At 43.6% G+C, this 17,001-nt stretch overlaps 1 protein-coding gene across 1 annotated transcript in view; it reads right to left on the bottom strand.

Moving 5' to 3' along the window:
- The window catches only part of LOC126413161 (proline-rich protein 36-like), a 75,242-nt gene extending 60,461 nt beyond the window's left edge, over window positions 1–14,781 (bottom strand). The window contains exons 1-2 of the mRNA XM_050083055.1: window positions 14,761–14,781; window positions 14,543–14,713 (exon numbers count right to left, since the gene is read on the bottom strand). Of these exons, the coding sequence (XP_049939012.1) occupies window positions 14,543–14,713; window positions 14,761–14,781 (192 nt within the window). The remainder of the gene's footprint in view (window positions 1–14,542; window positions 14,714–14,760) is intronic.
- Window positions 14,782–17,001: the final 2,220 nt, after the last annotated feature.

Raw genomic sequence — 17,001 nt, 5'->3', positions numbered from 1 at the left:
TCCCTGATGATATACAACCTTCCAGGTGTGATGGAGAAGGGTAACTGTATCAGCTTGAGGTGAGGAACGCTGTTCCTAAAAGATAGCATCGAAAGTTAGAAACTGGGTAGGCAATCCCAACAAGCACTCAGGTGTAGGGGCTGGGATCATAATTTAACTAAACCAATGCAGATGGCGTACTGTGTACTGACATAAGCAATCCTGGTTTACAACGTCTGTACCATAGTGGACTGCAGTCTGTGTCTACAGGCTTGAGTAATAACGTCGATCAGCCTTAACCAAATGGAGTTCTACCCATTGTCGAAATTGCAGGCGTGATTTTCGTTTATGAGCAAGCAGATGGATGCAACAAAGAAACGAAAAGCGTTATGCAGGACCAAATATCATGTAGAAGACATATGCTCACACTTTGTTCCAACAACGCTACAACAATTAAGAGAAGTAGGACAGTTGGTACCACAGTATAACGACCGAGGTGGATTATGAACTATGTAGAAGATGCAGTGCTTGCTCAAATGTGTGGGGCGTCTGCCATCAACACTTGATCCATTGCATGTCAAAAGAGTGTCTCACAGAGTACTGTGAGGCGAGTGTACCGGGAAAAGCAACTGTAGCCCTACCATCCAGAGGAAGTGCGTAATTTGACTCCTACTGACTGTTGACCTCGTGCTGCGTTCATCCAATGTTTCTCGCACCTGCTTGCACTCGATCCTTGTTCTCCTGCTTATGTACATTTTACAGATGAAGGCTGTTTCACCGGAGACGGAATGCTAAACAGACGCAGTAGTCACGTTTGGGCCGATGTAGCATCTTATGAAACTTCTGCAGGTAAATGGTATGTGTCATTACTGTGCCGTAGACGTGGCAGTTTCAGTCTCTTTCTACCACAAGTTAGGTGCACTGTTACTAGTCAGTCAACAGGGGGAGTTATCTAACAGTAGTGGATAGTACCTGGCAGGAATTCAGCATATCATGATCTGGGTTCAGAAGTTGGAGCCCTTAGTCTGAACGCTGCACTAGGCCAAGTTTGTGTTTGAGTTCATTTAAACACGAAATATGAAAAAGGACGGAAAATAAGGAAAAATTTGAAATTTCTGAAAATCTGTGAGACACTGAAAAAATATACAAAACATGTAGATACCAAATACAGATACAGGACGTGTGTGTTTACTAAAGGAGAGTGCTGATATGTTGATGTACTTCCAGAAAAATGGATGGTTTCAAAGATGTCACCTACATGCACATTAGTTTACTTGTAACTTCGGACACAGAAAATAAGTACGTGTTTTGGATAATCGAAGCAGTTCACACTGCAGTAGAGGTCCTATGTTAGAGTTTCCGAAAGGTGTTGTAAAATTACAAATACACCCAAAGGATTTCGATTAAAATGAGATACCGCACATCGAAATTCTATACAGAGACAGATAATATCTAGGTAGGTCAGTTATTAATATGATTACATCGTGATGTTAACAGTGCCTTCGAGAAAACTGGCCAACATTACGAAATCATTATTTTTATTGCTAATACGTGGAACTAACAAACCATACCATTGACTGTTGACGTGGACAGCCTGCCACAGTGCTAAAATGACGCCATTTTATTCTTCGCTGAGTGCTGCTTGCCAAACATTCGGATCCTTGTCATCTGTTAATAAATGTTCAGAATAGCGTGCTGTACATCACACTCCGCTATGCTAGTAGCGGCTTGATGCTGTTTCGGCGAGTATTGCATGGGAAAATACCTAAATCTGTTAACACACAAATAACTCTAACACAATGGTTCAAATGGCTCTGAGCACTACGGGACTTAACGTCAGAGGTCATCAGTCCCCTAGAACTTAGAACTACTTACACCTAACTAACCTAAGGACATCACACACATCCGTGCTCGAGGCGGGATTCGAACCTGCGACCGCAGCGGTCACGCGGTTCCAGACTGAAGCGCCTACAACCGCTCGGCCACACCGGCCAGCTCTAAAATAATATTTTCAGTTATTTGTCTTCAATGACCAGCATTAAAGAATCGTGATTTTTGCGTCAAATGCTGAATTGCTAAATAATAACTGCAGTTGACAATGTAGACAGTTAAAGCGAGACTCCACTCTAAAACTTCAGCTTTTTTCAAAATAAATGTAATGGCTATTTAACATCTTTGTAGCGTTTACTGTTAAATCCCAAAAAGAGTGGCTGCATTCGAATCACAAACACGTCTAAGAAATATTTGAAATGAGGACTGCATGAGGGGCCATGGCACACAGAAATCTGCCAAAGTAGTCAACATCGTACCTGTATATCAGAAAGTTGCACCTGATACTCTACTGGAAAGATGCACTCATGGAAAAATTTGAATGGAAGTTTATACAGTATCATTTGGTCTAAATGTTCCGAAGACAAAAAAAAAAACAAACGAAAAACAGATAATTTTGTTTCTGTAGCTGGTCGAGACTTAGTGACACTAGATATGAGCGTCATTGTCAGAGGGGAGCAAATATTATTTTTTCAGGGATGGTGGGAGGGAAAGCAACACTTTCTTGGTGGTGGAAAGGATTCTTTCCCTGTCTCGGTGGATGAGGTTTGAATGAAACAGTGGTGTTTTCCATTACCACTCCTTTCGTCCTCAACAGCCACCTAGCTAAGTTCCACACGAACTTCTTTCTGGTTAAATATGGGATGGGATCTTCTGCGTTGACCTATTGGTGTGGTACCGACATCTCCTTCTGTCTAGCAGCGTAGCGGCTAAGTCGATACAGCCAGCTACGAAAAAAAAATGGTTCAAATGGCTCTGAGCACTATGGGACTTAACGTGTGAGGTCATCAGTCCCATTGAACGTAGAACTAATTAAACCTAACTACCCTAAGGACATCACACACATCCATGCCCGAGGCAGGATGCGAACCTGCGACCGTAGCGGTCGCGCGGTTCCAGACTGTAGCGCCTGGAACCGCACGGCCACTCCGACCGGCGCGAGCTACGACTTCCGTTGACTAACCATTGGTCCGTCCGTCCAGGGGACGCTTCTTTCTCCCCTCAAAAGACTCCCATCATGTCCGTCTGTCGGAGGAATTTCTTCAGTGTTTCCGCCAATGTTGCGAAGTTCTAGGGCGGCGACTGACTCTTCGGTCATTGTTCTATGCTTCTCACGTTGGGCAGAGCTTCTCACGTTGGGCAGAAACCTGAACAATGTCGACACGCGTACCGGTTTTCCTAGTTTTATCTCTGATCTGGCGTGGTCGGGCACTGCACAGTCGGCCTCCTCTGCATCGTCAGATACATCACGCACATGAGTTCAGTATGACGACAGCTCCTGGGGCATTGACCACTGATGTGCAAAATTCGCTTGACTTTTGTTCTCCCTGGAAGCATTTCCCTTCTGCTCGGTCGTTGATCAATCGAACTGCTGACTGCTGCTGTGCAAACTCCGCTGGTCATCCACCTCCTTGTTCAAGAATGCTGCCGCTTCCCAATACTGCGGTTCAACGTGTCAAAGTTTCTAAAATGTTCACCTAACCTATAATAAGTCTTTACGTATTTTTCTGCCGGATCTCTGCTTTGGACAACAATAAATAACACATAATTATTATACGCCTACACTATTATTATACACCCCACAGTTCTAGTAGAAGCTGTTTCTCAGTTCAGTAAGGACTGTTTGAAAAGTGAAGAAAACAGGACTACGAGCACTCCCTTATCACCCGCCCTGAAGAAGATTTCCTTATCTAGAATTAAAGATAGACAGATCAGTTCACAGAATGCTGTCTGGAGAAGCAAAAATGCAACAAAAGGGCTATCTTGGTCTTGAAATTAGTGGAAGAAGAAGCCTTACATGAGGTGGAAGGGTAAACATACGGTGCTGTTAATTTTAATGAGTGGTTATCTTGTGCTAGCATTAATTTTTTAATTACGATTTAAATCCATTGCATCTTAAGTTTGATTTTCTAAATTCGGTACCTACTTTTTTATCCTGAATAACAAGCATACTTAATGAAAATTGTGCAGGAAGTATTCCTGAGGTATTTGCATACTTCTGTGCATTAATATGCTTAAAAAATGTTGTTCGCCTACTTCATTTTCACATTGATGTGCCAATAATTAATTAAAATATTAGCATGAAGCTCGAAAAAATACTGAAATGAAATTAATAATTTTTCTCATACAATGAGTACACAGAACTGTTCAGCTGGTTCTTGCGAACGTAGCTAAAAATGTGGAAAATGAAAACTGAGATCTTGGAATCAATAGTATTTTGGTACAGAAACAGACTTTGTGCAATGAATGACAACAAGCCTGTACGAAATCTAAAATCAGTGAAGCTTTCACTTGTAGGAAGCCTTATGCTCTATTTTGTCCTATAACCTACATTTAATCTTGTTTTGTTAAGGAAAATTGTCGCCTTAAATCTCGTCAGACTATTACTGTATTCAATAACATTATGTTAAATCATGCAGAGGGTCTAATGTTTACGTATTTCCAATTATAATGAACGATCGGAACTTCAGTTTTGCTGTTAATGTAATTGATATGCTGTGGAATACTGTTGATTATTTTCTTAACGAACTGCCAACAGTTCCTCTGTGTTCTTAATTTAATAGTTTGTAAAAAAACATGTTTTTCACACTACATAATAACGAAAATAGTGTCTGGGCGGTGATCACTCAATCGCAAACATGACTTACCTGGAGATGCGCTGTAGAGTAAGAAGTACTTTGCTGCCATTGTGACTTTGCTCTTTCTTGATGATCGATGAGCCACAGCGGGATGGCAGTTGCTGTTTGGTAAATTAGAAAATTACCTTCCAAACTGAAAATAAAATTTCAACTACCGCTCCAATCTGTCATCTCGTGGCTGAGCACTTTGCGAAATTTTGGAGAAAGCTCTGCAGGATGTCGGACAGGAGCATGTCGGGTTAGTTAAGTTTGCAGAGATTTACGTATAACAATGAGGGACGATGTAATAGTGCATATAAATGGCAGATCGTTTATTAATTTTAAGTTAAAGTGTCACTACGTCTGGAACTTATGCTGCTCTAAACCACTTTTCAAACAGCTCACAGTTCAACACATGGTACTGTATCGATCAGTCTTCGCACGTAATACGTTCCATACAAAAAGTGACTCTTAACCCTTTCAGCACCTCTGGCTACAGTGCTGTACACTGGGTTTTACCGTGTCTTACGTGCAACAGAAGTATTTTCCCCAGTGAAAACCTGCGGTTCATATACATTTGTGAATGTTAAACCTTTTCATCGCGCGCAAGTGCTTCCAACTGTTGGGCATCACTATGACAATTTCAGCAAGTCAACGTAGCGCTGTGCGGCACCTCGTGACGATCAGTATACATGAACGTAGTTGTTTCGCTATATTCCGCTGTATCATTGAAGTTTGTTATTGTTATTTTACATGGTAATTACTGAATGATCATTTTACTGTTAATTACATTAGAGAACATTCCGTAGTTGGTTATTTTAGTCCAAAAAATGAAGCCAAGTGTACAAAATTTGTTTTCAAAATGGGTACATATTTTTGTATAAATCTTTCATTTAAAGTCATTAAAAAGATCACCTACGAGCATTATCAAATAAAGAAAAATTTTCCATACCCCAGAAAAAAAATCAGGTGTGAGAGGGTTGAACTCATTTTATATTCTAAACATTACGGAAAATAGTTCAATTTGCCGCTCGAAGAAATCGTGGCTTAGTTACGCTTTATTAAAGCGACAGATTCTGGTTCTACTTTTTTCGATGAATTTTCAGTTCCTCCTTCACCCCGGCGCTTTTTATGATGATCCTGAAATACGTTTTTCCGTTTGCAGCTCTTCTTTTCTTCTTTGGTTTTCCTCATCCGAGTCGATGGTCAGATTAAAACCTACTAGTCAAACTTAAATCAATACTGGATGTTAACAAATTTCTCTTCTTCAGAAACGCTTTCCTTGCCATTGCCAGCCTACATTTTATATCCTCTCTACTTCGACCATCATCAGTTATTTTGCTCCCCAAATAGCAAAACTCCTTTACTACTTTAAGTGCCTCATTTCCTAATCTAATTCCCTCAGCATCACCCGACTTAATTAGACTACATTCCATTATCCTTGTTTTGCTTTTGTTGATGTTCATCTTATATCCTCCTTTCAAGACACTGTCCATTCCATTCAACTGCTCTTCCAAGTCCTTTGCTGTCTCTGACAGAATTACAATGTCATCGGCGAACCTCAAAGTTTTTATTTCTTCTCCATGGATTTTAATACCTACTCCGAATTTTTCTTTTGTTTCCTTTACTGCTTGCTCAATATACAGATTGAACAACATCGGGGAGAGGCTACAACCCTGTCTTACTCCCTTCCCAACCACTGCTTCCCTTTCATGTCCCTCGACTCTTATAACTGCCATCTGGTTTCTGTACAAATTGTAAATAGCCTTTCGCTCCCTGTATTTTACCCCTGCCACCTTTAGAATTTGAAAGAGAGTATTCCAGTCAACATTGTCAAAAGCTTTCTCTAAGTCTACAAATGCTAGAAACGTAGGTTTGCCTTTCCTTAATCTTTCTTCTAAGATAAGTCGTAAGGTCAGTATTGCCTCACGTGTTCCAGTGTTTCTACGGAATCCAAACTGATAAGTTTGTGGCACAACTTGACCAGAAGAAGGGATCGGTTGGTAGGACATGTTCTGAGGCATCAAGGGATCACCAATTTAGTATTGGAGGGCAGCGTGGAGGGTAAAAATCGTAGAGGGAGACCAAGAGATGAATACACTAAGCAGATTCAGAAGGATGTAGATTGCAGTAGGTACTGGGAGATGAAAAAGCTTGCACAGGATAGAGTAGCATGGAGAGCTGCATCAAACCAGTCTCAGGACTGAAGACCACAACAACAACAACAGTCAAAAGTTTGTAAATTATTAAAACAGCGGTGAAACAACCGTTTACTTGAAAACTCTGTGTTCTACTCATCTCTCTTTCTAAATTGGAGTGTTCTCCATCTCAGTACACTCTATCTGAGCTCATCAAACCTTCTCCTTTCACCATTGCTCTGCCCATAAATTACTTAATTTCCCACGAATCTATTCCGTACTCGCACTCAACTACCCAATCACTTTCGAGTCCGTCCGCGAACCCCTCTTCATTTCAGCACTCACAGTTTTGTACTCCTGGTACGAAGTACACAGATGTTACGCATAGTTATACTAAAAACAATAGTACAACGAAAACAACAATTACCTTACACGTCCCTGAACATAACGTCATCGAATATAAATAAAGGAAAAAAATACAACTTAATTACATTCCTACGAAATATTAGAATGGTGAGGAAACTGTTACTCAATCTTAGATGAGGCTGAAATGAGACCGTCCGTTTTCCACATTTTTCAGGTGTTCATAATGCTGCACTCTTGACGTAGTGGCACGTCGCACAAGCTATAAGGCCTTGGCGGCAGAATATCTAATGTGTCAGGTCCAGATCAAATGAGCCGGTTTTGCGCATGTTGCCAATTCTCTGGTCGACTTACACATTAACAGCGAGTATAACGTCTGGCACGAAACCCGCGCTGATATATCAAGCTCTTATATTGTCTATGATAGCAGTGTGTTTTGTATTTAACACTCCATATACCTGTAATTGCGTTAGTCATGATCATATACTTTAAATTATTATGTTTGTGACCGTGCGTGCACTACGATCGATTACGGCCGCTGAATGAACATCTCTGGCTTCGCTCCATAGCGAAGGCCGTCCTGGCGTCTCACCAGCGAGCAACCTTGGGGCTTAAACGAACTTCAACGGTTAGTTTGGCTGTCTACGAGGCCAAGAACAGAATTGTGGTCGCTGTATTTTGGTTGATGACTTTTTACCGCGGGAAGTGTGCCGAAGTCATCTGAACAACCTCTGCATTCCGCTGCCTTCGCCCGTTTTCGGTACCATGGCTGGTGGTTGTGGTCCTGCCAGCATTCCTTGTGGATCGATAAAAATACATCTTGAGCATATCGTTTACGTGTGATTAAGTGTTGGATGCGATTCGTGGAAGCCGCTGCTTTTTGTGTAGCCCTGGTATCTTAGGCTTACGTTGAGTTCACGCGTATAGTGCGTGCAGCTTTCGCTGGAGGCCGTTATTTGGTCCAGGTTTTTAAAGTGGATCACCATCCTTGGTCACTGGGTGAAGCCTGAGTTATTTTTAAGAAAGCTGTAAAGGTATTCACGGTTTGTGCGGATAAGGTTCTATTATTAACTGGTTAAGGACAGGGGATAATTGCCATAAAATCTCTACCGATGCCTTATTTTGAATTTCCATAAAATATCTACTAATGCCTTATTTTGAACGCTCAGGAGTTCATACCTTCTGTTATTTTTTCTATTTCAAGCGCGTAAGCGCCTAATCATTAGCACTATATCTGCGTTTCACTCTTACTCGTCAGGTGCTTAGTTACCAATTAGCTTCCGCACTGGCCTTGTCGCCACTGTTGTGTCTTTACCATAGGAATCAAGAGAGAGGATGTTGTTTGGTGGCCAGTAACCTCTTTCTACAACACATGTATTAACAGGGTTCTTGATTTACAAGAACAGGAAGCTACTATCTTTAACAGATTCCGTGTGTTATGGTACAAGCTCCTCTGTAATAATCCACATTAGCCTCACTTCTGGTGAAGTACGAGTCCCACTATGCGAAGAAAGACAGATGTGAAGCTGGAGTGCGCGTTGGTTCTTCAGTGACTCAGCCCGTGACTGAGTGATTTCGCTAGTGACTGAGACTGAGACCCTCCAGTCAATGGCGACGATCTAAATACTTGCTGTCGAGAGGGCGTTGGCGGCCTGTTGCTTGTGAGTCTGTCTTTGGCCTCTTTCATGACAGGAGCGCTTGCTCCGGCGCCTACTATCGATCTTCTTGTTAGATCTTTGTCGACCGTTGTACTGGCGACAGCTTACGCCAGCACAGCTTCTGCATGCTGAATGGGTACATTTTCTTTTGTTCTGAGGGCATGTACTTGCATGCGATCTGTAATTTGTACCTCTCATATAATTTTAATAAGTAACCTCTGATGTTTCAGCTTTTGAGCTCAACCAACCATTTGAGGCATGATCTGAGCTCAAGTCACGTGCTTCATGCTGCTGTGCCCTGGAAAAGAGACGCACAGAGTGCCATGATCAAACTGAAGAAATCAATGTAGCATGTGGTAAACAGAGTGCTCAGTTTGATGTTCACTTCATCACGGCAGTTTATGGTTTCGTTTTGTCCAGCAGAGAAGCAGTTCGCAGCAGCATTAAGACATATAGTAGAAGTGACAGAAAGCAATTTAGCCTTATTTTTTCATACGGCTAGGATGGACCGAATGTATATTGTAGTGGTTGACTATCATATGGCGGGGGTTCACACAAAATCTAAGCGTTACCTCTTTCACTCACATCCAGTAAACTGGGGGTAATAGGGAAATGCATACAAAGAAGATCTTGGAGGCATTGATAATTTCGGATAGTAGAGGAGCTCATGTGGTTATGTCATTAGATGATTTGGAGATGTGCACTCAAGGGAGTATTGTTGTCTGTCCAAGTCGACCAGTTCACTCTGATATCGAGACATGTATGTCTTTATGGACAGCGAACTATAGAAGTTGCGAAAGGGAAATCTCGCCCACGTGATCTAACTTCCAGAAGATAGGGAGGCATAGCTATATTTTATCTTCTCGCCAGAAACTGTGCTGACATATGACTCTGTACAAGTGAAACCTGAGGGGCTGGGAATACCACTTCCCTGAAATTCTAATTTTATTACTGGTGGTACGTCTAGGCAGACAGAGGGGAGGGATTCCCACATTCCGGCTACAATCACTGGTAAAACTACGAGGGCCACTTCACAAGAAATGCACACAAATTTTTTGTTTAAATCCATCTTTCATTCTACATGTTTGAAAGTTTTACAGTGTGTAGATACATCCTTTAGGAACAATATTTTCATTTCTCCACATAATTTCCGTCCCTTTCAACTGCCTTACGCCATCTTGGAACCAGCGCCTGTATACCCGCATGGTAAAATTCTGGACCAACCTGTTGGAGACACTGATTGGCAGCTTGCACAAGGGAATCTTCATCATCAAACCTTGTTCCACGAAGAGAGTCTTTCAGTTTCCCAAAGAGATGACAATCACATGGAGCCAGGTCAGGACTGTAATGTGGGTGTTTCAGTGTTGTCCATCCGAGTTTTGCGATCGCTTCCATGGTTTTTTGACTATTTTTGACTGACATGTGGCCATACATTGCCGTGCAGCACCAAAACATCCTGCTTTTGCCGATGTGATCGAACACGACTCAGTCGAGCTTGAAGTTTCTTCAGTGTTGTCACATATGCATCAGAATTTATGGTGGTTCCACTTGTCATGATGTCCACAAGCAAGAGTCCTTGGTAATCGAAGAACACCATAGCCATAGCTTTTCCAGCAGAAGGTGTGGCTTTGAATTTTTTTTCTTGGGTGAATTTGCATGATGCCACTCCATTGATTGCCTCTTCGTCTCTGCTGAAAAATGATGGAGCCATGTTTCATCACCTGTTACAATTCTTCCAAGAAACTCACCTCCACCATTCTCGTACTGTTCCAAGAGTTCGCTGAATACCGTTTTTCTTGTTTCTTTGTGAGCCACTGTCAACATCCTGGGAACCCACCTGCACAAGCCTTTTTTAACGCCAACACTTTCAGTATTCTTCAAACACTTCCTTCCCCTATCCCAACGTGGCGTGGCAACTCGTTCACTGTGATGCATCTGTCAGCAGTCAACAATTCGATAACTCTCTGCACATTGTCTGGAGTGTGCGCAGTATGAGTCCTGCTGCTGCGAGGACAATCCTCAATATTGCCGTGCCCGCTTTCATAACCTGCTTGCCCACCGACTAACTGTACTGCGATCGACAGCAACATCTCCATACACGTTTTTCAACCTCTTGTGGATGTTTCTCACTGTCTCGTTTTCACAGCACAGGAATTCTAAGACAGCTCGTTGCTTCTGATGAGCGTCAAGTGTAGCAGCCATCTTGAAGACATGCTGTCACAGCGCCACTCACGGAAACAGGTTGGACTAAGTTTGAAACCAAGCGGGAAAGATGTATCTACATACTGTAAAACTTTCACCCATGCAGAATGAAAACCCCATTTCTACAAAAATAGTGTGCATTTCTTTTGGAGTGACGCTCGTATCATGACATTGATGCAGAATGTGTTGTATCGGCTGGAACAGCCACAAAGGGAAATATGCGCCCAGAAGTTAACTTACCTTCACGCCATTCTCAGTTCTGCACTCACGTGTTCATTAGACGAATACATCGAATAACAGAAAGGGAAAATTTAAATAGAGCACATGTTCGAAATGTTTAAGATTTTCAAGAAAATCGTCAGCACAAGATAATATCGATAATTATTTCAGCCAGTTGCTGGGCATTTCTTCTAGGTAATGCACAATCTACAGATCTACCGCCCCCTCAGCTGTCAGTCGAATAATTTTCTGGCAAAACTGAGGGAACAGTTGGTGGATGTAAAACCTCTGTATTAAGTCTTATGAACATTAGACTAAGCACTGTATTGTAATAAGGTCTTGGAGACCAATTCTAAGAGCAAGCTCATGTTAGTTGTAGATAAGGGAGAAATACATGTAGGACAGCTCATGGTTATAGCTGGAGTTGCCAGTAGCACGATATGTACTTTTTCTAGGGCTAGGAGCAATTTTAAATAAGAACTCGCTTTGGAAGGCCTCGGACTAATATTTCGAATGAAGCAGGCGTGCCTTCCCCAGAGAAGTTCGGTATGTGAATTCTGAATTTTTTGAAGTTTTATTCCTACCGCGGCCATGCAGGAGAAGTCATCCTAGCTGATGGGCATAATCAAGTAAGCCATTAGACGGTATTGTTGACATTACTAGAAAACGCTCTGATCAGACTGGGGTTTGCAACACTGGTCGACAGTTGAGCGTATGGAACAGCAAATACAATCCAAGCAATAGTAAAGTAATATTTTGTAACTCGAGCACTTGTATGGTACCGAGAAACTCACAGCTAGCACATTTAACTGGAATCTGTGCTGTCTACAGGGCAAGCTAAGAACAGCTGACACGACAAATAACATGAATCAAACATCTCGTCTTCCCCCCATCCACCCCGCCCCCCCCCCCCCCCCCCCTATAAGGACCGTGTCAGAAGTATAGTTACAAGGGCATAAAGGAATTCAGTCATGCCATTATTCTGTCTCCTTCCTTAACCAAAGAAAATGACTGACTTTTCGGTTTCACAGAAACAACGACCCACCCTTGGAGATGAAGATTCTCTGATTGATTCACTGAGGAGCGCCAACCCATGGCTTTGCGGTTGCAGGACTAGGGAAACTTCACCGATGCGCGGAACTGATATGCGGCCAACATCAGCTCTCTGAGGCACTTCGGCCAACAGACGACAAATCTGTCTACGATCCAGTTGACGCAAGTGCACCCTCGCGGCCTCCTAGACGTCACCGGCCACCGTCCTGGAGGTTACTGCACCCAAGCGCATGACATGGGGACCATGAGTTAGCGCGGCCGTGTATGGCTGGCAAGACCCTGGAGGACCTAGGTAGGCCAAACTCGTCCTTTACTGAAACTTCCTGGCAGATTAAAACTGTGTGCCGGACCGAGACTCGAACTCGGGACCTTTGCCTTTCGCGGGCAAGTGCTCTACCGACTGAGCTACCCAAGCACGACTCACGCCCCGTCCTCACAGCTTTACTTCTGCCAGTACCTCGTCTCCTACCTTCCAAACTTTACAGAAGTTCTCCTGCAAACCTTGCAGAACTAGCACTCCTGAAAGTAAGGATATTGCGGAGACATGGTTTAGCCACAGCCTGGGGGATGTTTCTAGAATGAAATTTTCACTCTACAGCAGAGTGTGTGCTGATATGAAACGCACACTCCGCTGTAGAGTGAAAATTTCATTCTCGTCCTTTACTGCTGGCGACACATACGGCGTCGCCTGCTGCTAAGACTGCTCGGCAACACGGTCGCTACCGTTCGTGACCCTGGACGATGGACATCACTGGCAGATCGAGGCATCAGCGCATTCCAATATCAGCTACGTTTGGAAGCACACAGTGTGTCCATCACGACAGTTGTAGTGCTGCACAGGGCTGACTGAATAAATACCTGTCACTAATACCGCTATTTGACTGCATACCCCGGCGTAAATTTGCCCTCTACCTCACCATTTCCCTCACACATCCTGATGCGTAAAGGCCCCGAATAATCCAGATTGTTACAATTCACTAGAGTTCATCCCCCTTTTAAGTATGCTGCCAATATGTTAATCCAAGTGTTTGTCTTTTGGTTTGAGGCAATAGAATCATTTTAGAATTTTTAGTACTTTAACAAAATTTGTTGTCTTAGAGAATTTAAAAGATAGATTGATTTGAATACTTTCGTAATGTAAAAGAATTTTCTTTAAATTTAAATAGTGGTAAATCTAATGCCTGTGTTTAATTGCCTTCCAAAACTGGAAGTAGATGCCAATGACTTTGCCTCTTTGGCTGACTGTACTTTAAATTTTAATTTTCTTAAAGATTTCTGATATTAAATTATTATTCAAAGAATTTTTTTCTAAATCATTGCTAATAGTCTTGAGTGCCTCAGGGGCATGTTCTTAAATGTTTGCTAGATTTGGAGACTCACATTTGTTAAAAACTGAAAATATAATAACAAAAGTATGTAGTGTTTGGGTGTTGTATGCCTAGCATCTTACCATTCCCATTGAAAATGAAACAAAAATGATAAAAGTAATAAATGTGCGAGTCTTTTATGATAAGGAGTTACAGACCCCAGCTACCTACCATTTCAAATACACAGCGGGCTTTCAGTGGCATGAATGTGACATACAACAAATATCAAATATCGTCGTCAAGAGTAATGTATGTCTCGATATGTAAACGATTACCATTTCGTAACAATCGCACAATGTAGGAGTGACACCATCTACATTCTTTATGTGAAGAAAGATAACACAGGGGGTTTACGATTAAGAAATCGCATTTGATGTTGGCAGTAGTGTCAGAATTTAATAGCAGCAGGACCCTCGCCATTGAGAACGTAGTTAATTATTCTGCGATAGTGGTGCTTACTTTGGTCACGTGAAAATGGATTCGATGGTTTCAGGAGGATCGAACTGAAGGACATGCGGGTGTTTAACGGTTCCAAGCGACAAACGCTCGAGAGGATAGATATATGGTGTACTTAGTTGAACAGGATCGTACAGTTACCTCGCATCAGGAAATGGGCTTGTCTGTGGCTCGAAAGTATCCAAATGTACAATGCTACTACATCTGGAGCCGCGCAGGCCGTCAGATTGTCGATAATTTTTCAAGCTTCCTTGATGTGGCAGTAGAGAGAGGAGTGCTGACAATGGTACGTCCAATGATAAGATTTGCTGTGGAATCAGCTCCAAAACGCTTTTACTTCTAGTCAGCTACATAAAATTAAACAGTGAAACTGTACAGTAACGGACTAGACAGTAGAAGAGGCGGAGAGAGAGAGAGAGAGAGAGAGAGCGAGTGCTGACCTGCAGGTAGGGGCTGCAAGCAGAGAGAAGCACGCGGTGCGCGCGCAGGCGGCGGCCCTGGCAGCAGAGGGTGACGTCGACGAACGCCTCGGCGGCCAGCAGGCGCCGCAGGTGCGCCAGCACGCCGGAAGCGTGCCGCTCCCACCGCACCAGCAGCCGGTTACCACCCATCTGCAGCACACGAGCACAACACTCCGCATCACAACACTCCACATCACCAGCAGCTGGTTGCCACCCATCTTCGGCACTCAGGGGAAACGTTCTACATCACCAGCAGCTGGTTACCAGCAGGTTGCAATACAAACATGTACATACAAAACTGTACATCAAAGCCATTCAGCACATACGTGGTAACTGTAGTGTCCCTAGAACATAGATGTATGTTGTGAATGAGACATTTTGCTTTCAAGCACCGAATTATCCAACTTACCAAGCAATTTACTATGTAAACGGGCAACAGGCATAAACTGATTAAATGTGCAAGTAAAATGACGCTTTATGTAGTTTTCTTATTTTTTTTCTTCTTATTCTTGCTCATAGTTGCTGTGGCCTTCTCCACCAGACATCACGGCGCCTAGAGTATCAGCAACCAAACTGACAGCCTGCAGCCGCGGGTTGCCCGCTTCGGAGGCACACCGAAGCACTACACAACCGACAGGCAATATTGATGAACGGTCACAACAACAACAACAACAACAACGACAACACCACAACAAAGACACCAGCAGCCACCAGGGGCCACTACCAGTCCACATAATCATAAGGAAGGGGTCACTGTAGATCCTGGAACTATTTTCATTCGTCAAACCACGTGATGGAAAATAGTTCCGAGGTACTCATCTGCCGAAGCGCTATAAAGGCCGGCACTCAGCCGCACATCGTTTTGTTACGCCCATCCAGCCTGGATCTCCGTCCCCCCTCCCTTTTATAAATCCCTTCAAATCCTTGAACGCCGTGCTCTCCACCTCGCCTATCGCATCCGTCTCCCCTCCCCCAGGCGGATCCTGTACGATCTCATTCCGTTCCCCCACCTCCTTCTTTTCCTTGAAAGGATACGGATCCTGTACACCTCCCGCAAACTCGATCCTCCTCACCCGCTTGTCTCGCCCATCCTCTCCCAACCCCGCCCGCTGCCGCACCTGTATTCCCACGTCCCACCCGGTCTCCATCTCTCCACCCTCCTTACCCTCTCCCAAGTTGGCTTCCGCCAGCTCCCCCTCCCTGATGATGTCCTCCTCCCCTCCATCTACCCCTCCTATCAACTTTGATCCTGCCCCCCCCCCCCCCCCACTTCTGGTGTCTTTTCCTTTAGGCACCCTCCCTCCCTTCTCTCGCCTTTTCCCCCATCCCTCTTCCTCCATACCTCTTCCCCCGGGCTTTCCCTCCCCCTTCCTCCTTTCCCCCTATCTGCCCATGGCATCTCTGCTCTCCCCTCTCCCTCTCCCCCCCCCCCCGTTCCACAACCTGTCTTGGCAGGTCCCCGGACTCGCACACGCTACGTGGACTTTCGCGCGCCGGACATCATCGCCATTAGTCTCTTGTGTGTGCCGTCGTGTTTAGTGTTCAGTGTTCACCGTCGCACTCCATCGTTCACCTGTGCCATCGCCATGTTCAGTGTTTGTGCGTCGTATCAACAGTTTGCAGTGTACAATATCGTCGAGTGTGAACGGTTCCGTGCTTTTTTTTTGTGTGTCTACTATTTTATTGCCCACCGTTCTGTAACTTCTGTGTATTCTTCCTGTTTTTATCTCTTATTGTGTATTCTCTGGCTGAGGAGTAGCGTAGAATGCTGGTGACAGCTTGCCTGTTGTACAGGTTTTAAAATAACAATAAAGTAAAAAAAACGCACATCGCCAGTTCATCGACCGCCAGCAGACGTGGATAGCTGCCGCCTCGGCAGCCAGGCTTGGACCTTCTCGCTGGTCTCTGGATTAGGCTTGGTGTATTGGAGAAGTCTCTGGCGGAGACTAGTAGGATATTATTTCAGTTGTTTTCTGTATTATTCTTGTATGTAGTTGTGATTCGAAGACGGATCACTGTTTTGTGTTGGTGTTATACTTGGAGAATTTGTTTTTGTTAATTGAACAGTCCAATAAATTGTTTTCGGACTTTGATCGTTAGTTTCTTCTGCTTACAGAGACATATCAATAGTCCTATTAGTGTACATTGTTAACACGATGTTGACATCATACACCACAGAGAATGGTCTTTGAGGAACCTTAATACTGTATGTGCTGTCTCCTCAGTAAGGTTCTTAACATCACCATTCTACAGCAACTCTATGCTATTAAGGGATATCGACGTTTTATTCTGTTTTTTGTGAATTACTTTCTCCCAGCTATGCAGGCGACCAGTCACCTGCTCTTCAGTCTAGAAACTCTAAACTCTTCCAGGACAGACCATGAAGGCCCAACGGTAGTGACTGTCCAACCGTGTCATCCTCAGCTCATAGGCATCAC

The sequence above is a fragment of the Schistocerca serialis genome, chromosome 7 (genome assembly GCF_023864345.2).
Source record: "Schistocerca serialis cubense isolate TAMUIC-IGC-003099 chromosome 7, iqSchSeri2.2, whole genome shotgun sequence".
Lineage (NCBI taxonomy): Eukaryota > Metazoa > Arthropoda > Insecta > Orthoptera > Acrididae > Schistocerca > Schistocerca serialis.
This window is presented reverse-complemented; position numbering and strand designations above follow the sequence as displayed.